The sequence below is a fragment of the Mustela lutreola genome, chromosome 1 (genome assembly GCF_030435805.1).
Source record: "Mustela lutreola isolate mMusLut2 chromosome 1, mMusLut2.pri, whole genome shotgun sequence".
Lineage (NCBI taxonomy): Eukaryota > Metazoa > Chordata > Mammalia > Carnivora > Mustelidae > Mustela > Mustela lutreola.
The window spans coordinates 176167495-176192405 of NC_081290.1; the positions used below are offsets into that span (position 1 = coordinate 176167495).

The 24911-nt window shown below is 49.4% G+C and overlaps 1 protein-coding gene across 1 annotated transcript; it reads right to left on the bottom strand.

Annotated features, from left to right (window-relative positions):
* Nucleotides 1-12612: 12612 nt before the first annotated feature.
* On the bottom strand, nt 12613-22924 carry MMP27 (matrix metallopeptidase 27). Its single transcript, XM_059155727.1, has 10 exons — nt 22803-22924; nt 21776-22014; nt 20637-20785; nt 20416-20544; nt 17747-17908; nt 17447-17567; nt 16070-16200; nt 15142-15301; nt 14279-14382; nt 12613-12961 (listed from the first exon to the last, which is right to left on the bottom strand). Exons 1-10 carry the CDS (start codon nt 22902-22904, stop codon nt 12717-12719), a joined length of 1542 nt encoding a protein of 513 aa, XP_059011710.1. The 5' UTR covers nt 22905-22924; the 3' UTR covers nt 12613-12716.
* Nucleotides 22925-24911: the final 1987 nt, after the last annotated feature.

The following is a 24911-nucleotide window of genomic DNA, read 5'->3' on the forward strand; positions in this document are numbered from 1 at the left end:
CCCTGATATGAGGCATTTTAGAGGCAGGGTTGGGGGTTGTGGGGATAGGGAGGGGAAAAAAATGAAACAAGATGGGACTGGGAGGGAGACAAACCATAAGAGACTCTTAATCTCATGAAACAAACTGAGGATTGCTGGGGGGAGGGGGGAGGGAGAGGGTGGTTGCGTTAATGACACTGGGGAGGGTATGTGCTATGGTGAGTGCTGTGAAGTGTGTAAGCCTGACCTGCACCCCTGGAGCAAATAAAAGATTACATGTTAATAAAAATAATAAAAAATTAAAAATAAATTCACTGCATGAGAGAGGACTAGAGGCTAGCAGAGAAGCCTCCATGGGGCACAGCGAGGTCTGAGAGCCAAGAGGGTCGCATCTGACCCTGCACCGACTCTCTGGTGGGCTTGATTCAGGATTTGCGTTCTTGGGAAAAGCAGAGAGAGCTGTTTCAGCAGGTGAGTTCATTTACTTTCATCTGAAATACGTTTGTTCTTGTGCTCCTGCGGGGTGGGGGGGTGCATTGGGGTGCAAGCTCAGCCCCTGCTGACCGGGGACCTGCCCACACGGGCACGGAGGCCGGGTGCGTAGATGCCTGGGGCAGCGGGTTCAGGGAGGCAGGCCAGGGAGGAGAAGGCTCTGGGCCTGATTTGTAAGATGGGAGGCCCGCCTGGAGGGGGCCTGAGGATTTCCTGACCTTCTGCTCAAATGCTCTGGGGAGCCACTGCCATCTGGTGGCCGAGGGAGGAAGCACGCCTGCTGGCCTGGGGAGGCTGTGAGGTTACTGTGCAGCTCTGCCGGTCCCAGCCCCAACCTGTGGTCTCTGTGCAGTCATTAGTGCACCCTTGCAAGTGTCCCCGCTCTGAATTCCTGCCATCTCGCTCCTGCCCAGGGGCGGTCTCTGCTCCTAGTGCCTTGAGCATCACCGAGGAAACTCCTGCAGATATATAAGGCTTTACACACAATTCAGTCTTTCTAAAGGGGAAAAAAGGCGTTTATTATATATTATATTATTATATATACTACATATACATTATATATTAAAATAAATATAAATCTTTTAGAAAAGATTTTGTTTGAGATAGAGCAAGAGTGAGCGAGAGACAGAGCACAGGCAGGGGCAGCAGCGGCAGAGGGGGAAGGAGGCTCCCCACTGAGCAGGGAGCCTGACACGGGGCTGGATCCCAGGGCCCCTGGATCATGACCTGAGCGGAAGGCAGACCTTCACAGACTGAGCCCCCTGGGCGTCCCTGTTATATATTATTCTTGACCCTTATTTTCTTCTCCCTCAGTGTCTTTGAAACTTTTTGAGGCAACATACAAATCAAATGTTAAATATTAAATTGAACACGGATATCTTTCAAAAAAAATTTAAAAGGATCACACAAAGTTGGAAAGATTGTACAGAGAGGACCTGTGTACCTTTCCTCCGTTTCCCCTAATGATTCCATCTTAGGAAGCCAGGAAATGAAGCTGGCACGTTTGTAGGGTTCCCGCCATCCCACATCCCCAGCAACCAGGAACTGGTTTTCCATCACTATAATTTTGTCAATTAGAGAAGGTATCACAGTTTGTGACTTTTTGAGATTTTTTTTTCCCACTTAATGTAATGCCTTGAGAGCCAGCCAAGTTGTTGTGTCTGTTAATAGTTTATCCCTTTAAGCTGATGATTGGTGTTCTAGCCACGATGGCACCCAAGTCTACCTACCGTTCATCTATCGAGGGACATTTACGTTGTGTTCAGCTTGTGGTCACTGTGAGTAAAGCTGCTTTATCACTTCTAAATGGAAGGTGAACAAAACAATACACCCCACCCAAGCTTTCAAATACAGGACAGCAGACTGGTGGTTGCCAGACGCAGCGGGAGGAGGGGGTGGGCGAAACGGGTGAAGGCAGTCAGGAGTTCCAAACTTCCAGTGATAAAATAAATAAGTTACGGAGCTCTTATGTACCGCATGGGCACTGTAGTTAGTAAAACTATGTGGTGTATTTGAATGTTGCTATGAGCGTACATCTTAGAATTCTTCACTGCAAGACAGCACGAGCAGGGGCAGCAGCAGAGGGAGAAGCAGACTTCCTGCTGAGCAGAGAGCCGGACGTGGGCCTCGATCCCAGGACCCTGGGATCATGACCTGAGCCGAGGGCAGCTGCTTAACTGACTGAGCCACCCAGGTGCCCAAATTCAATTTTTTAATTGTAATTTCTGGGTCTGTGCCTTATGTGGGAAGAAAAAAAGGTTTTAACAAATCTCCCGTGTCTTCTTGGTACCTTCACAGGCTGCGTGGCCTACACCAATCCCAGAGGAAGAGAACCATTTTACTCACTGTTGTTGGAAGAATCTCAGGTCCGTCCCGTCTCGTATCAGGAGCCACACGTTCTCCCTGGGGATCCACCTGAAGCTGAAATCAGAGAAACCCGGGTTTGCGTGTTTCCCTCTAACAGGCAGCGGGGCCACACGAGCACTCTCTCAGCTCAGTTGGGTTCTCACTAGGGTGCGCACGGGCATTTTTAAATTTTTAAAATAATTTTAAATGTTTTAAATAATGCCGAAGATTCAAAGATTTAAATTCAGAAAATGGTGAAAACCAGACTTGACAGGCTGGCGGCTCAGGCAGGGCTCGGACAGCATGAGCAGGTGTGTGCTCCCCAGCGGGGGTCCTAGAGCGCCCGGTCCTGTCACCTGGCTGGGTTCTCCTCTGGGTGTTGACCTCAGGGTTCTCCTACGGGCCAAACTTTCTCTGAGGAGATCAGTCTTGTCAGGGTGCACCCCGCCTTTTATTTATTTATTTATTTTAACACTTTTACTTTTTTTTTTTTTTTAAGATTTTATTTATTTAACAGAGAGAGAAGGCAAAAGAGGGAACACAAGGAGGGGGAGTGGGAGAGGGAGTAGCAGGTTCCCCGCTGAGCAGGGAGCCCTATGTGGGGCTCGATCCCAGAGTCCTGGGATCATGACCTGAGCTGAAGGCAGAGGCTTAACGGCTGTCAGGCACTCCCCGCCCTTTTTCCAGTGTGTTTTAATCATCAGAGCAGCTTGGAGTTAAGGCACCATGTGCTCGCCCGCAGGAGCTGGAGGACGGAGTGGGCCAGAGATGCAAGCCCTCCTTGGGCAAGGCTGGCCACCGGCTGGTCACGCCCCTCCCCCCATTGCCCGGGGCTGCCACCAGCGCCAGAACCCTACCTGTCACGCAGAGCCTGGGGGGCAAAGACAGAGGAGGAGACCCATGGCAGCCCTCCTTGGCAGGAGGAGTAAGTCAGGAAGCCTTCTTCTCTCCCCAGCGAGTCAGACAGCTCCGGGACAGGAATGCGCCGTCTGTGCCAGCTGCCTGCGGAGTCGTCTGTCCGACAGCTTTTCGTGAGTTCCTGGCGCTTCAGCCAGATTTCCAAGCCCTCAGAGCTCAGGCGGGGCTGGGGCCTTTCTGGGAAAGCTGTTTCACAACTAGCTTTAATCCCTGAATCCGGCATTTCCCACCGACGCCAGCCGAGCAAGAGGCCTGTTGTCCTGGGGATGGGACCCCTGAGGGGCTGGCTCAGGTGAGCGAAACAGAAGGCGCCCAAATGGGGCCTTTCTGACGCTTGCTGCTCCCCACCATAGCCGCGGTTATGGAACCAGGCTCCGGAGCGGTCAAGGGCGGGGAGCTGCGGGGCCGGGCCAAGGCCAGGATCGTCCTCCCTGGCTGAGAAGGCACTTGGGAACCGAGAGGTGCCGGAAGCTGCTGCCCAGGCTGTGGCAGGGCCGCAGACCTAACCAGCTCCTCTCCCCACCGAGGCCCCTTCTCCCAGAGCAGGGCGCTTCCTCCCAGCTTTATAGGGAGAGGCCCCAGGCACACGGGCGCAGGCGTTCGCTGAAGTGGCTGCACATGTGCTGGGCCTCCTGTGCTCGTTACGGCTGGTGGGGCCGTCTGTGCAGCGCATCAGGGATGATGAGAACGAGGCCTCCCGCCCCCCAGCATGGCCTGCCACTCGCACCCGGGGTGGGGTCACGGGGGCATGAGCAGGAGGACACAGCCTCGTTGGCCCTCTGACGGGCCCTCCCTCTGCCCACATAGCCTCAGAGGCCTTAGCAGGACGACAGGCAGGAGGGAGGCCCCCACACAGAATTATTACCCAACAGGCAGCTGCGATCCACAGGAACCCCAGGGAACCTCTGCGGCAGGAAGTCAGTGCTGCTCAGACACTCCACCGGCCTCATGGGGGAGCTCGCTGGAAATGCAGGGGCTCAGGCCTCACCCTCCCCAGACTCTGACTTAATTGGTCCAGCAGAAAGGAGCCTCACTATCAGAAATTCTAAAAGCTCCCAGAGTAATTCTCATTGTGCATTGCTGCGGAGCCAACACTGGTGTCCCACACCTGGGGCTCAATCTCTGTGTGGACATCCTAATCCCCAGCGGGATGGAATTTGGAGGTGGGGCCTTTGGGAGGGAGGTGGTTTAGATGGGTCAGAGTATGGGCCCAGTGATGGGATTAGTGCCCTTATAAAAAGACACCAGAGAGGGGAGCGCACTCTCTCTGGACACTGTCCAGGGAAGGTCCTGTGACATCACCAGGAAGAGAACTGTCACTGGAAGGCAGTTGCTGGCCTCCATGGTCCAGCCCCCAGGACTGTGAGAAATAAACATTTGGGGTTGAAGCCACCCATTTAAAAAGAGAAGGAAAGAAACAAACAAACAAACTGCGAAGTGCATGTTCTGTTTTCCAGGAGAAAAGGTGGTCCCAAGGTGCAGATGGTTTCCCTGGGTAGGACGCTCCCCCACCCTTCTGCAGATGGGGGCAGGTTTCAGGGGTCTGCAGAGGCACAGGACCCAGGAGCTCAGGCCATGAGTTCTAAGTGGCACCGCGTGAGCAGGGAGCTCAGACCGAGATGCTGCTAGCGCGGGCGGAGGGCCATGAGCCACCACAGGGCGGATAGGACAAGATTCCCAGCAGCTCAGGGAGAGGGGCCAGGAGGGGCGGGAGGGGCAGTGGGCGTCATCCTGGGCTCCAGCCAAGGGCCCCCGAACGGCCGGAAGAACACGGCCAGGCAGGAGTCTGAACACAAATTCTTCCTTTAACTCAGCTCATCCAGGATCTTTGCCTTCCTCTTCGTAGAAAGCATCCCCCTGGCCAGCATTTTCTTCTTAGGCCTCAGCCTTGCCTTGAGAACCAAGTAAGATCAAGAGGTGGTCAGTGAAACAGTAACTTCTCACGGTCACGGCGTTGTCCCCTGCTCACAGAGTTCGATGCCAGGACCCGGCAGGCCAGTGTTTGGGGCTGCATTTATGACCACGGAATAGTGGGGTCCCAGGCAGACAGCTGAGACCCAGCCCCTGGGGCCCCACTTCCTCTGACAACTGCATGCCGAGAGCATCTCTGTGGACGGGCACCCCAGGTGCTACCGCCTGCCGCTCGCTGTGCCGTCGGATTGCTTAACGGGGAATGCACCATGCTCCTTCTTTGTCCTTTACACGCATTGAGAAAAGAAACCACAGGAATCGTGAAATCCAGCTTTGGTGAAACGTGTTGCAGAAGAACCAGGAAGCCTGTGCAATTGAGCCTGCTGCTGCTGCAAGCCTGGAGCGGGTGGAGCCCAGTTCCTACAGGCGCACAGACCACCACGCAGGGGGAGCCTGTTCTGCGGTGCGTGCGGAATGTGCAGAGGCCGGTGCTCTGCGAGGAGACCGCAGACACCGGAGCATGGGAGGGGCCGTGGGGGCTGACACTCGGCCATGATCCTGGGCAGGCAAGCTAAGGCCTCAGAGCCTCATCATGTGTGAAAAACAGCAGTGGCCACTCCTACAGGACAAATGAGACAGCTTGGGGCAAGCTGCGTCCTGTGTTTGGAGATGGTCAGCAGTACAATCGCTTAAAGTGTCCATACAGAACCAGCTTCGGGGGGCTTGGGGGGCTCGGCCGGTTAAGCGTCTGACTCTTGGTTTCTGCTCAGGTCATGATCTCAGGGTCGTGGGATCGAGGCCTGGGGGGCCCTGCGCAGGTGGAGTCGGCTTCACATTCTGTCCCCTTCCCCCCTTGGCCCCCACCCCGACCTGTTCGTGTGCTCTCTCTCTCTCTTTCAAATATGTAAATAAAATCTTACAAAAAAAAATTAAGAAAGAAAGAAAAAGAACTGGCTTGAGATGAGTATCAGTGAAATGAAGGACTTAAAAATCGCATTTTCTGCTAAGGCCGGAGACCTTCCCACGTGGGCAGGCCTGGGGCTCCTCCTGGCTTGCGCCGGCAGGCAGGTTGGAAAGAGGCGGCTCCTCTGATGGGAATGCAGCGGCTTCTTGAACGGATTCTCTCTGTGGTTCCTGAAGTCCCATCCTCATAGAAACAGTGTCAGTGAACTTAGTAATACTTACTAAACAACGTCTCAGCGACCCTGCAGGCCAGAATCCGGCTGCAGACCATGTGCGAGGAGGCGGGCAGAGCTCCCCTCCATCACGGAAAACAGTTCTCCTCGGGAAGGCACGATGGAAGCCTCCTCAAGTGGTAAATTTTCCTGCATTAAGGACAAATGTATTTATCTTTCCATGAATTTACTGAGACAGTGACGTACAGTTGGCATGGCTGACTTCGCATCCTGGACTGGCCCCCACGCTGACCGTCCTTTGCTTCAATCTGGGTGGCTGGGGAGCTCGTGCCTGCCTATCCATCTGTCCCTGTCCTACAAGACGTGCCCGCTCTGACCAGGAGGGTCGGCCGATGGGCTGGGAGCGGCGGTGAACCTCTCAGGGCAGGCCGCCTGGGGACAGACCCCAGCAGGACCCCGTGCCCACGTGCCCCTGTGTGATGGCTGTGGGGCCCAAACGTACAGCACAGCTCACCTTCAGGCTGCTGATGACGAGGAATGGATTTCCAGCCGCTTCTCGTCCCTCTCTGGGTCACCGCCCAGGGGGCCTGACCCGATCCTGGACTGGATGAACACCCCACACTCAGCCTCGCCTCTGAATCTCTGACCTACATATCCTCCGCCTGCTGGAGTCTGGATTTTCTGCTCAGAGCTGCTCCTCCCCGGGGCTGGTGGCCCAGTGAATGCACGCTCCGTTCTCCCAGCTGTCTGGGAAGAAGGCTGGCTTGCCCTTGACTCCTGTCTTGAGTCACACTACGGCCATGAGACGGAAGAGCCCATCCTGTCGTGGCCCCCTCAGGGCACCCCTCACGCTCTTTCTCTCGGCGGCCAGCATCACCGGTGGTGCTCGGAGTTTCCCGTCCGCCTCCTGTGTCTGCAGCTGCAGGGATCTTCTAAACGCAAGTCAGACGATCACCACGTCGCTTCTCTTCTTGAATCTCTCTAGCTTCTCAGGTCGATAGGATGACCTGGGAGCCCCCCATGACGGTCTCCCCGCGGCTCCTCCGACTTCATCTCTTCCCCTCAGTCTCTCCTCCTACCCAAGCCTCTCCCCGGTCCCAGGAGCCTCTTCACAGTTACTCAGCCTCAGGGCCTTTGCATGGAACTGTTCTTCCTGTGGCACTCTTTTCCCTGAGGCATGGTTTCCTTGCTCTCTCCTTCGGATTTTAGGACTCGGGTCTTCACCAAGAACTCCACGTAGCTCACCCCAGACACCCCACACGTGCGCACCGTACTGAGTATTAGTGACTTGTCAATGGGAAAACAGAAATCACTGAGTATTGGAAACGGGGGACTGACTGCAGCAAATTCATTCTAAGAGCAATGGAGGAGGCCGAGAAGCCAGAGGGGACAGTGAAGAGCCCAGAGGTGAGAGAGGGACCGTATCACCTCGCCAGAGCAGAAGCTGGGGCCCTGCAGACGCAGCCACCAGGAGAAACGCTGCCGGCGACGAAGGGGAGTGGGTCCTGCTCTCCTGGCGGCCCCTGGAGGAACGCACCCAGAGGCGGCCCAACCTGCAGGGGTACCCCCCAGGCGCCCTGACCCAGCTCCTGCCCGGCGGGGCCCAGCCTGCTCCAGGATGTCTCTGAGTATGTCAACTGGACATACTCCTAGTTTCTGGTTTGTTTGTGGTTTCTCTACTGTGACCGGCACCGGAGGCGCAGGAAGCCTGGGGCTCTGCAGTTGGGAACACGCCAGCATCCTTGGCTCCGGAGCAGAGCGTGGCACTAGGAGGCCCGCGGTGAACATCCGAGGGGAAGCGCGGGCCTCGCAGACAGGGCGATGGGGTGGAGCAGGCCCCGAAGACAGGCGTGTCGAACCGACGAGACTGAGCCACGGTCCCGCCACCAGCCGGGTGTTACGTGAAAACGAGAGCCGCCTTCGCTGAAACCCGACTTGGCATGTTCTCTAACACGAGGCTCCCAGAAGGTCACGTTCATCTTGAGAACCTTGTAGCGTGTGATGCGCTTTTGTATGTGACCCTTCAGACCCCGGGCTCCTACTTCCAGCGCACTGTCCATGCCTGAAACCTTGTTTCTTCCTCGCGGGTTTGTCCACTTGAAGTCTTCCCTCTTGGGCTCTTCTGCTTTCTAAGTTTTAAAAATAGTTCAGGGAATCTGAAACACTGAACTCAATTTATCAGAGAATAAGTAAATAAAACAAGCTTGAAAATAAGTCTTGTACTATTTATTGCTAATAAAATTGAACACCATAGTTCAGAAATAAATAGACAAAAATAGTTTATCAGCTCTCGAGATGAAAACCAAGTCTGGCTTTATGGTCATTTAAGCAGTAAAAGCCACACAGAACTATGAAGTGTGGTCAGACAGAGACATTTCTCTGTTCTGGAAACTTCTCCCTCTGAGGGAGTCTTCATTCATGGTTGCCTGTTCTGTCCAGGCTTTCCTGATCTCCTCTAGTGACTCCTGTCAGGGAAAGTTGGGTTTTTGTTTTCCTGTGGAAACTTCAGGTAGGTAGTTGTATTTGGGACTGAGAATACACACTTAGCATCAATGACCCTGGGACCAGCTTGAGAAAGTTAGAGGTATTTTTTAGCTACTGAACTTCCTTTTTAGGGTTCCTTATACCTGAAGACAAACAAGGGACTGAATTTCAGCCTAAAGATAGGCCATGTATTTAAATGATCTTCAAGACTGAAAGAAAAACCTTCTTCCGTTTCCCTGTGGAACAAGGGACTCATTCAGCTGAGCGTGGACGGAGGGCCGACCCGACAAACAGGGGACGGCGAGTTCCCTCTCCGTCTGCAGGCGAGAGGGCGTTCCAACGCCTTCTGTCTGTGTGAATCCACTCGTGTTCCATGTCCATGGCTCAGATCTCCAAAATGCAGAGCTCTTGTCCACATGGTCCTGTCATGTTGCTTTTGAAGCTCTTTCCTTGTTTCCAGACCCGATCCCACCCTGGAGAAGACCGGCTCACACAGCAAACTGAAACAAAGTTTGCCCCTCTGGTCAATTTGTTCCCAGTAACTGGGCGGCGTGGCTGGGGAAGAACTGCTTCCTGCTTTATTTCAGTTCGGGGAAACTCTGAGATCGGCTTCTCGTATTTCCCATTGCTTGTACCTCAGGATAAATCATTCATCTCCCCTAGTAATGATGGCGCACGCTTGTCCAGCACGTGCTCTGCTTGAAATCCTAATGTCACCCCTTGTCCTGAGCCTGGATCTCTTCCACAGGTGGAGAAACTGAGGCACGGAGAGCTCAGGAACTTGCCCAAAGTCCCACAGCTGCTAGGTGGACAAGGTGGGCCATGTACCTGAGCCGTCCGGCTCCAGAGCCCATGACCTGCCCAGCCTCCAAGCATGCCGAGGGAAATTCAGACGCTTTCTGCATGAGGGACGGTGAGCATGTACTCTGGTGCTCTTGTCTAGGAGCAAAACATATCACCTAAACTGCTTTTCCAAGAAAGCAGAGGCCTTGATGGCACCATGAAGAGAACAAATCAAAGTTAGTTTCACTGCTACACATTCCAAAGGAAAAAATAATAGAAACGTGGGTTCGTCACAGAAGGCAAAGCAGGGAGGGAGTTAGACCGAGGAGCAGGGGCTGAAGGCCTGGACGTGGCTGGGAGGGGGCTTGGCTAAGGGACAGTTGGCTGGTGGAGGGTCTTACAATCGTCTAGGATTTTGGAAGTCAAGTTTACTTACGTTTCAAAGGCTGAGTGATATCACCTGACCTCTGGGTTATTCTTATAAATGTTTAACATAGCTCTCATAGTCAACATGTATTCCTCAGAAAACCGTGCTTTTACATGTTCCATTGAGTGTAAAATAGGATTGTTTTTATAATTGAATTGTGTCCTCTCCTATGGATCAATATTTTCCCTGAAAATCGCAGAGAAAGTACCTGCCCATAGCAAATCTGAGTGCAATTTCAGATGCCCCCCCAAATTATAATATCACAGCCATTTATGCCACAGACCTGAGAATAGATGCAAGAAAACAAAAGACTGTCAAACAGCATTTGAGGGTCGACTAAGCACTACGCCCCACTGCTCTTGTTAATCAGTGACACTGATGCAGAACTAGCATATAACACAATTCACTGATTTAGTGCAGTCTGAACAAATATACTCAGCAGTGTTGCCACTGCCCCAATCATGACATAGAACACCTCCACCTCATGTCCACAGTCGCGACACAACATCTCCATCCTCATGTCCACAGTCATGACACAACATCTCCAGCCTCATGTCCACAGTCATGACACAGAACATCTCCAGCCTCATGTCCCTTCACGTTCAGTCTCTGCCCCTGTGCCCCACCAGTGGCGAGCAGTGATATGTTTTCTATAATTTCTCTTCTATCTTTTCTAATTTGTGATATAAAGGGAATCATGTGATAATGAGTCCTCTGTGTCTGGCTTCTTTCACTTATCAAGGCTTTTGGGTTTCCTCCTTATGGTTGCACGTGTGGTTTCCCTTCGTCTGGATGGATGGACCACAGTTTATCCATTTACCGAGTGACGGACACTTGGGTCATTTCCAGTTTCAGCTGCCATAAAGAAAGAAAGCGATCATTGACATTTATGAACAACCGTTCACATGTTTTTATTTTTCTCTGGTAAGCATTTAGGAATGGGGTCATAGGTCACATGGAAAGCAAATGTTTAGTGTTACAAGGAGTAACCCAACTCTTTTCTGAAGGGCCTAATTTTTTGTTCTCACTCCAAGGGAGTTCCAGTTACTTTCAGTCTTTTTGAACCATTCTACTGAGGATGCAGCAGTCATTGTGATTTGAATTAGCATTTCCTAAAGGATTAAGATGTTGAACATCTCCTTATGTGTTTATGCCACTCAGAGAGCAAATATTCTGGCCATTTAAAAAAAGGGAGTTGTTTGTCTTCTTTTTGGGTTATAAGAATCCTTTCTATATTCGGGATATTTAATTCATCAGGGTTTTCTTCTATGGTTCAAGCTTTTTACGTCCTATCTCAAAATCTCTGCTTAAGGCCACAAAAATTTTTTAATATTTTCTTCTCAAAGTTTTGTATTTTTTATTCTTCTACTACAGGTCTATGGCTCCTTTTGAATTAATTTTTGTAAACCATGTGAGGTAGGGATCAAGGTTCTGTTTTTGTGTATGTATAAACATTTGATTATTCCAACACTATTTTTTACACGACTGACCTAGTATCTACTGTATTGTAAGTATTAAGCTGTACTCTTTAAAGTTTACTTTCTATTTCAAATATGCAATAACTCTTTCCTAAATCCCTTTCTAAAGGAGTCTGGGAACAATGAACTCAAGGTAGGGAATGCGACTGTAGGAATTCCCAAGATTTTTCTATGCATATTTTCTATTAGCTGACACCTGCTCAATCTATCACTGCATCAGAATCAAGTTCAACTGACAACTCCCCTCTTCTGGGTCAGAAAAGTCATGAAGAGCTTAACCAAGCTTTTAGCTGTAAGGGTGGAAAGGTAAAATCTAACCATTAAGAATTTAGGAACTCAGCAAGGACTTGGTATAACAAAGAGGACAGGAACTTCCCATCTATGGGTTTCAGCTCAGGTGAAACCCAATATTTCAAACACGGGGAAGAAAAGTATACATTTCTTGTATACGAGATCACTGTGTGTAAAATCTGATTTTAAACTCTCTAAGAAATGGTTAAATGCACTGGCTTATGCTTGGGAGGGTGGAGGGAACACTACTTTCCTTCTCCTACTCGTTTCCTAAGTGTTGGGGGACCACCTGTCATGTAAGAACTTTGGTCTCTCTCTAGGCTCTCTCTTCCCTTTGGCAGGTAGAATAACTTATTTGATGGTGAATTCAGGAACAGAAATGTGGCACACGCAGCTCTGTCCTCTTTCTTTCTCTCTGGGCTCCAAGCTACCTGTAGAAGGCTCACCTTCTTGTGGACACCTGCTTCTTTCCAGTTCTCCCCACGACTTGTGTGCAAGTACCTCTTATTCTAGAATCTGATATTAGGAAACTAGCTTGTCCATAGGTACATTCACTTATGTAAGTTTTATCAGTAAAAAAGGTAGCGTTTTTCTGTCCGAACTGAGCACTATTTCTCGGTGGGTTCAGAATAGGGGTGGGGAAGAGGGTTCAGTTTGTAGGGCCTCTAACTGCTCAGGTCCAGACAAAATAGGTGCTGAAGATTGGTTTAATAACGTCTGCAGTATTCAGTTATAAGACACGCTCACTTCTTCAGGTTCACAAAGCATAAAATGGGATTAAAGTACAGTGAGAGTTTGACACATCACAACTTCCTGTAAAAAGCATCAGGCAGCTCAGGATACCCACGGGATCTTTGTCCAACAGATACCCAGAGTCAGGACCAGCAACGTGGGTGACAGAACAGCTCTACTCCACTTTGAAGTAGAGTTCAGATTAAAAGACCTCTGGTGGTTTATTTTAGGTCTATGAATTTATTGATAACTACAGATTTTTTTCAGCACATGAACAAAGCTGAGAATAAGCAAGTACGAATTCTTATGATAAAACATCTCTACTCCTCCTGAACAGACTTCTTCCTCACTGATACTAACATTGGATGACGCGTTTAATGGCTCTTTACACCGAAACCAGGAATTGATTTTCATTATTCTGGTGATGTTCTTTGCCTTGGGGTCATATTCAAATTGCTTTGATCCACGGAAGAAATAGAAGAACCCTAGAGAGAGAGAATATCATTAGTTATCTCGTGCAACTCTGTGACGGCTCCACACTTGTTGACTATAGGCATAGATAGAAAAAAATAATTGCACACTATGGAGAGAAAAGGAACTCGTGTATTACTGAGATCCATTTTACTTTACTATTGTCACATGAGAAATATTGTTAGTTTTATTTCCCCAAGGAAGAAGCCAAGGTCTGAACATGAATATCAAGGGGTTTACCCCTTGTCTCGCCGGACTGTGGTTCACGCCAGAGGTTCTCATACTAGGTTTCAGAACAGTGTCTTAGCAAAGGGGGAGGAGAAGGCCCCTGTGGGTTTGGCCTTGGCCCTATATCCTCATTTTCCTCCAGTTGTTCTGCTCTGTTTTAGGTGTTAAGGTTTGTGTGATTTCACTGCAATAAATGGTGGTGTCATTCAGGAAACTTTTTAGGCTCTGTTTACCCCATGTTCTAGGTGGTTATCCATGGTCTAAGTCCGAGGCCATCGTAGCGTTCTGAGTACCAGGGTGCTTCTAAAGCTGTAGACTTCTGCTTCTTACCCACAGTCCTACATCCGCCTCAAAAACTCTGAAGGATTAGTCATTTCCCATGCACCCCCCAAGTGCACACTTTAACTACACACATGCTAGTTCGAGAGTCACTGTCCAGTTCATGTCCTTAGTCATTTCTCACACTTAAAACTCTCCGGAGGTGTGCGGGATGCCTGGGGGGCTCAGTCGTTAAGCGTCTGCCTTCGGCTCAGGTCATGATCCCAGGGCCCTGGGATCGAGTCCTGCACTGGGTGCCTTGCTCAGCAGGGAGCCTGCTTCTTCCTCCACCTCTACTGTTCCCCTGATTGTGTTCTCTTTCTCTCTGTCTCTGACAAAGAAATTCTTAGAAAAACAAAAACAAAACCAAAAACAACTCTTCAGGGGGTATGTTTCAGGGGCTATCTTGGATCAATGATAAGTAAAATTAATCTTGGTACCATTTGCAGAGATTTGAAATAGTATAACAGAACTTAGAATTAGAGCTCACTAATCAGGTTTGTGAGAATGCCAGCCTGGGTGGAGTTTATTATTATAGGTACCCGAGAAGAGTAAAATCACATTAAAAGTTATATGCAACTAATGAATCAGTGAATGCTACTCAAAAACTATTGGCGCACTGTATGTCGGCTAACTGAACATATTAAAAAAAAAAAAAATAGGGCCAACCTCAAAAAACCAAAAAACCCAACCAAGGAAAATGGAAGCATTTTCACTTCTGTCTATGTTCTCTCCCCGCCACTGAGGTCTCTTGAGTACCCACAGGTTTAGGCAGTGATGCTCACCTTTATGCTGGAAAGCAGCATCGACTCGGAGCCCAATTCCTGGGAAGAGCTTCACCACCCTCCGTGGGTACCCTCTGTCCATGCTCTGGGTCACTTCGTCATATCTACGAGCAGGGATTGGAAATGTTCCCAGAGGATCTTTGCTCTGGGGAGCTTAATCCTTCCACTGCCCCAGTCGGAGTCAAAGGGGGATGTGGAGAAGCAGCAGCTTCTAATTCCATCAATGATGAAAAACATGTCAAAGATTGTGTGTGGCTGAATCACTTGTGTCTTGAAAAGAAAAAGCAAGGAGTGGAAACAAGCCACGTCCTTCATCAGACTGATGCTATTAAATCAGAACGTGGGCTCACAAAACAGACTCTGCACTACAGAGATCACACGGCTGGTCACCAGAGGGGAGGTGGGTGGGGGACACAGAAACGGGAAGGAGAGGAAGGCAGGCACCTGTCGTGACGAGCACCAGGCGATGAGGGGGAAGTGTCGAATTGCTGTGTTGTACCAGAAACCAACATGACACTGTATCATAAGTATGTTGCAATTAAAAAAAAAAAAAACACACAAAGTAAGGCTCAGCTTGCAGATTTTGACAGGGTATGTTTGTATTATCAGCAATTTGGTTGGCATCACCTGTTTTATTTTTTTTTTATCTTTATTTTATTTTATTATTATTATTTTTTATGTTGAGAAAGGCTTTGGACTCCCTGAAACATTCTTTTGTTTGGTGAATGCCATCTACCCGGGGTGGGCTTGAACATAAATGATTTTAAGAGGACTACAGGTGAGTTTTATTTCTGCCCATGTTAAAGTGATGGTGTGTGGATGTTTTCTGCAGAATAAAATGAAGAGGTCGACTGCACACTTACCTCCAGCACCAAATGCCCACAAAGAAATAGGTTTTTCTGGTGCTGTGGTCGCAGACAGCCGCGTCAATTTTCTTCACGTGTCTTGGAAAGCCGAGCGTATGGATGGGTTTGGGGTAATCTGGCAAGACAGCGTATCCTCTGATCACCCAGAACCTGTCATCTAGGAAGAGAGAACGTGATTATCTTCTCATCTGCTACCTAGAGGGAAAAACAGGTGTCCTACGAAACTCGAAAATAACTAGATGCCTCGTTTCTCGGGGTTGTTCTTCCTGCCTTCTTCAGCTGCCTTTATCATCCTGAGTCCACGCGCCACACACGCCGACCGCCAGGCAACACGCTCACTAGTGTGCCTCCTGGCAATGTCTCTGACTCGGACAACCCAGTGAGCTTCATTTGTACACATTCTCCTAGATTCCAGCCCTCGGCTCTTCGCAAAGGCAAGTAATCTGATGAAATCCATATAAAAACAGCACTGAAAAATGTAAGATTCCAGGCACATTTGAATTTCAAATGAACACTGGCTGACTTTTACTATAATTATATTCAAATACTACAAGGGACCTGCTCATAATAAAAAAAATTGTGTGTTTTATCTGAAATTCAGGGTGTCTTGTATTTTAATTTGCCGAATCTGATAATCCTAGTATAAAAGGGATATAAAAGAGGGATGGGTTCCCTTTATTTGGCAGAAAGAAGATCGTTATTTTAGTTTTTACCATACAGGCTTCTTTTAGCTGCGGTGTAGTTGGGACAATGTTCGTTTTCACAGCCACAGAGAACCCTGGATAGTTTTTCTTTCTGATAGGAACCCACGGCTGAAGAACTCTCCATTTGCCTCACGCATGGATTTTGTGTTCCTTGCCCCAAACACCCACCAACCGGTTTACGTATCCAGAGACAGAAGAGAAAGCGTGATGGGCAAAGTTACCTTTAAACACTAGAATCTTATCGTTGGGGCTCTCATATGCAGCGTGGATATCTGCCGGCAGGGAGGGCCAAAACGAAGAGATCCGTTCAAATTCAACGTCCGCAATATCGTAGTAAATCCGCCACACATGCCTGTGTTAAAAAACAACAACAAAAAAGCACTTTACACAAACAGCGTATATTGCAGTGGAAACACTGTAATCTAGGCTTCTCTTTTACTGAATTCATTAGATTCCCCTCAAATCATTTAGAGCATGCACACACTTCTCCTCAGCCGATGTGGGTGGTTGTGAGTTCACGGCTCCTCTGTCACTACCCAGGTCAAAACACACCTGTGAGCTCGCTCTCCTGGGAACCGAGAATAGAAACCCGCTCAGAAATCTCAGTGCTCAGTGCTCAGGGGCCTCATTTTTGCCAAATCAGTGATGCTCAAAGTTCCAAGGCAACAGCGAGCATCTCAGAAGAAGCTTTTAGTCTGACGTTCGCTAGAATGAAGACTTGTGAGCATCGCACGGTAAGAGATTTCCTCAGATGTTCCCCTCGGGCAGTAAAGTTCTGAGTCTATGAGCAAGACCAAAGAGCCCTTCCTGCCCTGGACCGCCCCTCTCTGACGTCCCGGCCAAGCGGCCTCAGCCCCCACGGCGCGGAGCATGGCATCCGAGGGCTATCTCGCTGTGGGCAGAAGGAGACTGATTTCAAATATTCTCTCCTTGTGCCCCTGTGCTTGTGAGATGGTCTGTGTCCCAATACTGAGTTCTGAAAACGCAGTCATGGTACACACAGCCGACGGGCCGCGTTGCCACTGCAGCCCAGTGAGCTGTCCACGGGGAGAGAGGAGTGCTCCCACCCCGGCGACCGCGTCCCTGCTGCCCCGTAAAGGAACGGTCTGCTCATCGGTGTTTCCCAGCTGGCGCTCTCGCTGGAAAAAAGACCTTTTATCATCTGCTGCTTTCCAGGGTGCAAATGCCCCAACCATGGCCAGTTCCAGGCTACAGAAGTGATGCGAAGTGGTTTGCAATCCTCCCCCAACTTTAACCATTGGCTCCGGAAATGAAATTGGCTCCTGAAATGGTCAGCTCCCGCACCACTGGGATGGGTGTACGGTTTTAGTGAAGAGGTCACTGAAAATGATCCTACTTCACCTTTTTATACAAGGGCAATTAAAAATTTGCTTAACAACTCTTAAAAATTAATTTATCAAACAAGCAAGAGATAAATACACATAGTAAAGTATTCCACAGAGTATGGACAGTTATAAAATGAAAAGGAAAAGGAACACATTCTCCCCCATCTCTGTGATTTCCTCCCTATTTACCTCCAAATCTTTTGAAAATAAAATATTCCTAGGAAGTTGAGGTATTTAAGGGAATGAGTTTACCTGCCTTTAAAGAACATTACTTCTCTGCGGAAGGTGGTGATAGCGTCAAAAGTCAAATAAGGGTCACAGGCATGGGGTATGGTGGCCTCCTTTGGCTTAGCAGATGTCTTAGGCAGACTCCCTTTGATGAGAAAAGAAAGGGCACCGTGAATTCAGAAGGCATGCGGAAATACCTAGAGAAGGATCTTACCCAAGTGGGTGTTTTCTTCATGGTGATATTTCAAGAAGTGATTTTTTCACTTCCTTTCTGGAAATCTTCCTACTGAGTTCACCTATATTCTGATTTCTGAGGTTGCTCACCGTAGATGGACTGGATCCCACTGATATCGTCCTGAGAAAGCGGGTACTTGTTAGGATCCAGGGAGACATAATTTGGAAACATCAAAGCTGTTCGATCGTTGGAGTGAGAGAGTCCCAGTGCGTGGCCAAATTCATGGGCAGCCACAAGGAACAAGCTGAATCCTTAACAAAAATAGGAAAGACATGGGTATATGGGTCCGTCAAAAGGAGAATGGTTGCATCTGAGGTTAAGAAGTAACCAAGGGGAGAGAAGGAAAGGCTGGCCATAGAGTGGATAATTGGTCCATGTGCCATCATTTATCTCGAAGTATTTCAACACTAGTCATACCATGGAGAACTATGATCAAGAACAACGAGATGGCAGGAAACAGGTGTGTGAGAAGCAGATATTACTAGAGAAAATAAAAAAGAAGAAGCCACCAGTTTTGGGTTGTTGCTGGGTTAGACTGTGTGTCTGATCACGTTTATCCTACTTGTATCCTGTGGAAGTCCTCCCTGCTGTAGGATCAAGTGCTCGCCATCGCCCTCCACGATCTAGTCCCTGCCTTTGTATCAGGCTCATACTTTGTTTTCATATTTCATGAGCTAACCATATGCCATCATTTTCATCTCTCACTCGTGCCACATCCCTTCTAATCTCTCTGTCCTCCTGCCTCCATCCCCTCTACCCGGAACATCGTCTCTCCTGCCCCGTGTGCCGAGCTGTCTCACTTGTCGCTCAGGAAATCCCTTTAGCATCAGCCTGTGCGCGAGGCTTCTCGTAGGCAGCCCTCCTCTCCTGGCTGAGTTAGAGGCACCTTTCTGCGTTTCCACAGACTCGGTGTGGAATTCTGCCATAGCACGTGAGGGACTGCACTGACCATTTTCAAGAAGTTGTGCGTCTTTTCAGGGACTGCGTCTTAGCCACCGTTTCTCTCCGGTGACTGCTAACCTGTCAGTAGTGGGCACTTCATAAGGGTGGCTGGATGTCCAGGGGTTTATTTGGATGAAAGAATGCTTGGATATGCTCCTACGCACCCACACTGGAAGGCTCTGCATGCAGGCGAAGCTGCCCTTTTCCCTGTCTCTCCCACTAGCCTGTAAGGTTCGAACCATAAAAGACTGTCCTTAGACTTGCAATTCAGCCTATGGACCCTAAAGAAAAGGCCGAGCCTTTTTTGATGGAGCCTTGTCCGATGATGCAGGCACAAATGAGCACAGAATGACCAGGGATTATTTAACGGTCCTTTCGGTTCTGTGCTCTGGCCTCGACTGGTACCTCTCATCTGGCTCACCGTGTCGCTGGGTGTGCGTTTGGACAAGATGGGACAAGGGACTCTTTGAAAAGATAATTCAAACTCAAGTCATCTCATGACTTTCAATCCTTTATGCTGGCTTTTCAGAGGCTGCGTGGTCTGGGCCCTATTCACCGTTTCCGCCACAATCCTGCTGCTTGAGTCGGTCAGGCTGCGCTTTCAGGAGTGCTCTCCGGCCGGGTGCCTGCTTAGCCTCCTGCTCAGGTCTGCCGTCACGTCCTCCCCTGACCTGTGTTCCCGTTCCCATTTCTTCCCCCTGCTCCTACCACTTTACTATCGTTTCCTTTATCCCGGGGTGGGTCACGCTGATTTAAATGCTGCTTGAGACTGCGTGTGCCCTAGGCTGTAAACCCCTGAAGGTCAGGGTCAGTTGTGTACTCCAGCTCTAGCGCAGAGCCGGCTCAAGCGGCTGTCTGGTAAAGGATCACTGATTGACTTTGTTTACCGAAGCTGTGGAACATCTATCATGTACTGGTTTGCAGAAACTATGGAACAGCTCACAGACTGTCTGGACTTACTTGTTCAGGACTGAACTGTGGGATTGGAGAGACCACACATCAGGAAAGCCATAGCCTCTGCTTTCCTGGGACCCTGGAAACCAGATCCCAGACCCAAGGCAACTACTGTCAATGACAGAAAACGAAATGGGGAGAACCCAGAGTCTCCGGAGCTGGCTCCCTTGTTGGATACACATATTTTTACTGTAGTAAAGTTCTGTTTCTTGTTTGAGAAGTAGTAGAAAATGTCCTATTTTCTAGGAAAGAAATAAAATCAACTCATTTGGTCTAATGGGTTGAGTAAGGTTTGGGGTCCAATTCCTCAGCAGGTGGGCAAGTGTTAGAAGAGGAAGTTCATGCCTCTGAATCGACCTTCTAGGCACCGCGAGCCCACACACCATCCTTCAGTCACGATCTCAGAATCCCAGCCCCTAGGACTTCTACCCTTGCTACAACACACAGTCCACGCTGACTTGTAGGGTGCCGGTCCGGGCCTTGCAGCACACAAGGTCATGAACCTGTGAAGGCCTGGTCTAGTACAACTCTGTGGTCTAGTACAACTCTGTGGCTGGTCTAGCACAACTCCAGGGTCTTGCATGGTTCCAGGCACAGGGCAGACCTTCAGGCGCTGTGAGCGTGTGCGTGCGTGTGTGACCACGCGGAGAAGGCCCGGATCCGGAAAGGATCAGGGTCTTCACGAGGACACTGTGCAGGTAAGGCCCTGACGTGAAGAGCACCGTTATCTAATAGATACTGAAACGTCCATCAGTGAATATGGAAACTGTGGGGCAACTGGAAAGTAAAAAGCAACTAATCGTGAAGCCATTTCAGGGATTCTTTAGAACAAGATTCTGCTCACGAAGAGAACTGGGCTCACCTGCTCCATCCTTGGTCCAGTTTTCGTCCTCATCGAAGTGAGTGTCTCCACCCAGACCCAGACCTGGAGGAAAGGCATGTCCGAGGACTCCCAGGGGGCCATCAAAATAACGAGGGCACCGGCCATGCACTGAGACACAGGTCACAGGGGGAGAAAGGTCAGCCTGTCCAAATCTCCTGAGATGGAAATAGCCAGACTTTTCCCTCTGCCGGAAACCTTACCTCGGGTCCTAAAGGCAATCATGATGTCTGCAACCCCCTTGAAAGTCTTGGTGAACGTCAGCGGAGTCACTCGGCTCCACACCTCAAGGCCGCTCCGGATGGCCTCGTCCACATCTGCCTGGGCCATATCTGGAGTGTAGTTGACGATTCTTCAAAAATTACAGAAACAGATGCGTCGGTGACGGCACATGCATGTAGACACACAAAGACAAAACGATCGTTTCTTATAAATCATACACAGCAGTCACTGATAGTGTCGGGCCGCTCTTGTGTTAGTATTTAAACAAAGTTTTCCATATGCTCTGTGACCCGATCCTGTCAAGACGTCAACAAACGAGGCTCAGAGAGGTTCTGACTTCCCTGAGATCACATCCTGACGGGGGAGCGCCCCTCTCCGGGGTGGGCTTGCGGTGCACGAGCGGAGATCTGCGTTCTCGGCAGCTCGAGGGCATCAATCTCCTGCTCCCGTCATATGCAAAGAGTCTCCCTTGAGAGCTTGAAAGACTCAGTTACTCGGGAAAACACTTCCCTCTGGCTTCCATTCCCTGTCTTGCTAGAGCTATGATTATTTTAAATCCTAAGACTCAACACAGTGAAGGAAGAGCTAGGAGACGTGTTCTTCGAGGCCCGCGGGAGGGCTTGAGAGCCACAGTCACGGCCACCGACTCGGGTGGGAAGCACACCCCACCCTCTTTTTGCCAGTGAGCCGGCCCCCTCTCCCCGCCCCGCCTGGGGTGGACTCCCCGCTCCACCCGGGCTCCACTTGAGGGTTGACGACGCTAGCCCGAGGCATCTCTAACATGAACTGGCTGAGTCCCAGGCTCTTCCCATCTTCTCCGCTTGAGCCGTCGCGTCGGCCGCCCGTCGCGCTCCTGGTGCTGAGCGTGTATGCGAGTGGCCCAGGCGGGAAAGTGAAGTGAACTGCCAGAGCCAGTCTGCTGGGAAGACTGGGGGGTGCTTCGATAACCTTGTCAGTGTCTGTTTCGGGTAGTCCCGGCAGGGCTGCCGACATCCCAGCGTCGCAGGGAGGAGGGAGTGAATGAGATCAGTGACCTAGGAAGCGCTCGGTAAAGTAAACATTACAGTCCTGTAGTTCTGGACCAGGGCGCTGGGGGGGAGACAGTACGCGCAGGTGTTACCTGTATGTGAGGTTGTGTCTTCCCCATCCTGGGAGAGTGTAACCGTACTGACCCACATCTGGCACTCCGCACCTCGGTGTCCTCATCATCTCCAGGGTGCGTGAGTCGAGTTGTCCAGTCACCGTCAGTCCAAAAAATGCTTGCATTTCCCGAATCTTGCCATCTAAGAGACTCCCGTTCTTGCTTTGGACAAGAGGACTCCCTTCTATTTCAAGAGAGTAGAACTGGTTGAGATATGCCTGATCCAAGAGAGAGAAAAAATAAAGTAGGACACACACTACAGGACGGCACATCTGTATCTCCGGATAAAACAAAATCACCTGAAATCCTTTTTGGCAGTGGGTGGGAAGAAAGACGTGAGGAGTGAGGGGAAGGAAGGAGGGGGAGGGGAGGAGAAAAGCGGGAAAAGAGCCAGCCTGCCTTTCCAGCTCCCCACGAGTGGCTGAGCCCGTGGGACTGGGGTTACCCAGCCCACGCAGCCCACACAACTCCACGCCTGCAGGGAGGAGCATCGGCGGATTCCATGTGTTAAATGATCGCACAGCTTAGACACTGCTGCTTGCCCCTGCATTTGGGTGTTCCCTTGAAACAAATTCTAGAAGAGATACGTGGTTGTTCTTTTTGCAGATGTGGTTAATTTAGCCAAATATGGCAAATTGACTGGACTGATTTTTAGAGGGAATCTCCAAGGCCAAGTGTTTCTGATGCATGGAGGGGTAAGGATCTAGAGCTGGAGTTGGATCTCCCTAGCTGGTATGATATTTCTGTGGAGAGACCCCATTTCTCCCAGGGCTGTTCCCTTTCTCCCCGCTCGGTCTCCGCCGGGACCCATGGCTTGAAGTGGCAGCAAATCTCCTTTCCTTTCACACCCCCAGGTTCTGCCCCACACACGGCTACTTGGTGTCCTTGAGTTAGGGGAAAGTACCACAATCTTTTGCAGGAATTTGCTGTCTTGTTAGGTTCCAAGGCAACCAAGAAAATTAATTTTTTATCGATAGCCCTTATTACCATATATTGAGACACATACCTGCACCAGCCGCGCGTTCTCGCCAGTGTCCATGTTTCGGTCTATAGGAAATGCAGAAGAAAACGTTACAAGGAGCAAACATTGAAGCAGAAGGTTCTTCATTCCTCTCTCCTTTCTGCTGAAGCCTGTTTCTGTTTCCACGGAATTTAGAAAACAAGACTGAGACGTGGCATGACTTGGCTTGTATTGTCTTTTAATTAATACCAGAAAAGGACATTTGCCATGAAGTGTGTCAGGATAAGTCCTTTCCCCTTAGGTTAACTTGATTTTGCAATCATGATCTGCAGTTTCTGAGGAAACACAATCCCTGTTGATTACTGAATTGAATATAGTAGGGAGCCGGCCTCCAAGTTACTGTTGTCCTTGCAAAGTTGGAGCTCTTCTTATCTTTGACATTCTTGAGAGTTTATAAAGTAATTTTCTTTTGAACGAAATGCCAGGATATCTTGGCTAGAAAGGTATCATGAAAATACAATTGAATCCGGAGTCAGATTGCCATAATTAACTAGGATAAACAGCCCATGTTTGCTGGGCACCTGCTATCAGCCTGTCACCATAAACCGAAGCGTGAATGAGTTGTGGTTCCCATCTTGTTGGGAAATTCAGACACGTACAGACATTAATACCAGACAAAACCGAGACGGATGGCAAAATGTGCACAGAAGATTCCAGAGCAGAGAAGAGCCAAAGAGGGGGTCACTGCTGATGGGCGTGCCCCAGCGGCTCAGCTAGGTGGGGCTTCCAGTGGGTCCTGAAGAAGGAAATGGATAGGATGTGGATGGCACAGGGGGTGTGCGGAGGGAGCCCATAGGAAGCAGGTAGCTCGGCAGAGATGCACTTTGGGAGGTCTGGCCAATTAGAGCCAATACACTTGAAGACAGCCAAGGGAGAGGGGGCGGGCGCTGGAAAGGGTGCAAGAAAAATGAGTGTTTTCACAATCTTCTTGTGCTTAAGAATGCCCCTTATTCTATCCTGACACCTGATCGAGAGTGTACCAAAGTAAATTTTCTTTCGGATGTTAGAGGCACTCTTACTGGTTTTCTAGAATCTAGTGCTGCTGCTGGGAAGTCTTTTATTCTGATTCTTCATTTTTTTCTCCTGAAAAATGTTGGAAATATTCTCTTTATGCAGCTATCCTGAAATTTCATACTGAAGTCTCTTGTGGTTTTCTTTTTTTCTTTTTCTTCTCCCATTAATGTTGCTGGGCAGTAAGCAGACCCTTTCACTATGAAAATTTCCAGAAAAATTTCCTCCGTCATTTCTTTGATAATTTTTTCCCACTCAATTTTCCCTTCCCTTTTCTGGAATGCACATCTTTTGGACCTCATTGATTGAAACTCTGTGCTCCAATATTTCTTTCACTGCTTTCTGCCAACATTATTTTCCAGCCCAGTTGTGTTTTTAGTTTCCAAGAGTTCTTTCTAATTCTCTGAATGTTTTATTTATTTTCTTGCATTTTGTTAGTGGTTTTTGGATGTAGAATATGCCCTATCTTTTGATAATGTATAGTATTTTTAAGTGTATCTTGACATTTTGCTTTGGTCCCAGAAATGTCTCTATTTCTTCAAAGTTTCTTTCTGGGTGCCTGTTTCTCATATTAGAAGATTTTTTTTAAAAGATTTTTATTTATTTATTTGACAGAGAGAGATCACAGGTAGGTAGAGAGGCTGGCAGAGAGAGAGAGGGAAGCAGGCTCCCCGCTGAGCAGAGAGCCCGATGTGGGACTCGATCCCAGGACTCTGAGATCATGACCCGAGCCAAAGGTAGCGGCTCAACCCACTGAGCCACCCAGGTGCCCCTCATATTAGAAGATTTTTTGTACACGTTTGGAGACTCCGTGTTACAGGCCCCAGGAAGGAGGACGGCAGAGTAAACAAGTTCCCAGTGTCTTTCCAGAAGCCCACAGGATACTCTGCGTATGCATTTTGGCAAGAAATTAAACACTGGCCGCATCATCCAGCAGGGGCACAGAATGTATTCCATTCGTTGGATGTATCGCGACCACAAGTGAAATTGGGGTGTTGTCACAACAAAGGAGCGGGGAGAAAGTGTTAACAGAGGTCAGTGTTGGTATCTTAAAGTCTTCTTCCTTGGGCTGCTAAAATCCTC

Excerpts from the sequence above, each read along its gene's own strand:
- MMP27 (XM_059155727.1), bottom strand. The coding sequence starts at position 22,904 with ATGAAGAACCTTCTGCTTCAATGTTTGCTCCTTGTAACGTTTTCTTCT. Across the intron at positions 17,909-20,415 it reads CTGGACCAAGGATGGAGCAG|GATTCAGCTTGTTCCTTGTG; the intron begins GTGAGCCCAGTT and ends ATTTTTGTTAAG. Across the intron at positions 16,201-17,446 it reads GTAATGTTCTTTAAAGGCAG|GCATGTGTGGCGGATTTACT; the intron begins GTAAACTCATTC and ends TTTTTAACACAG.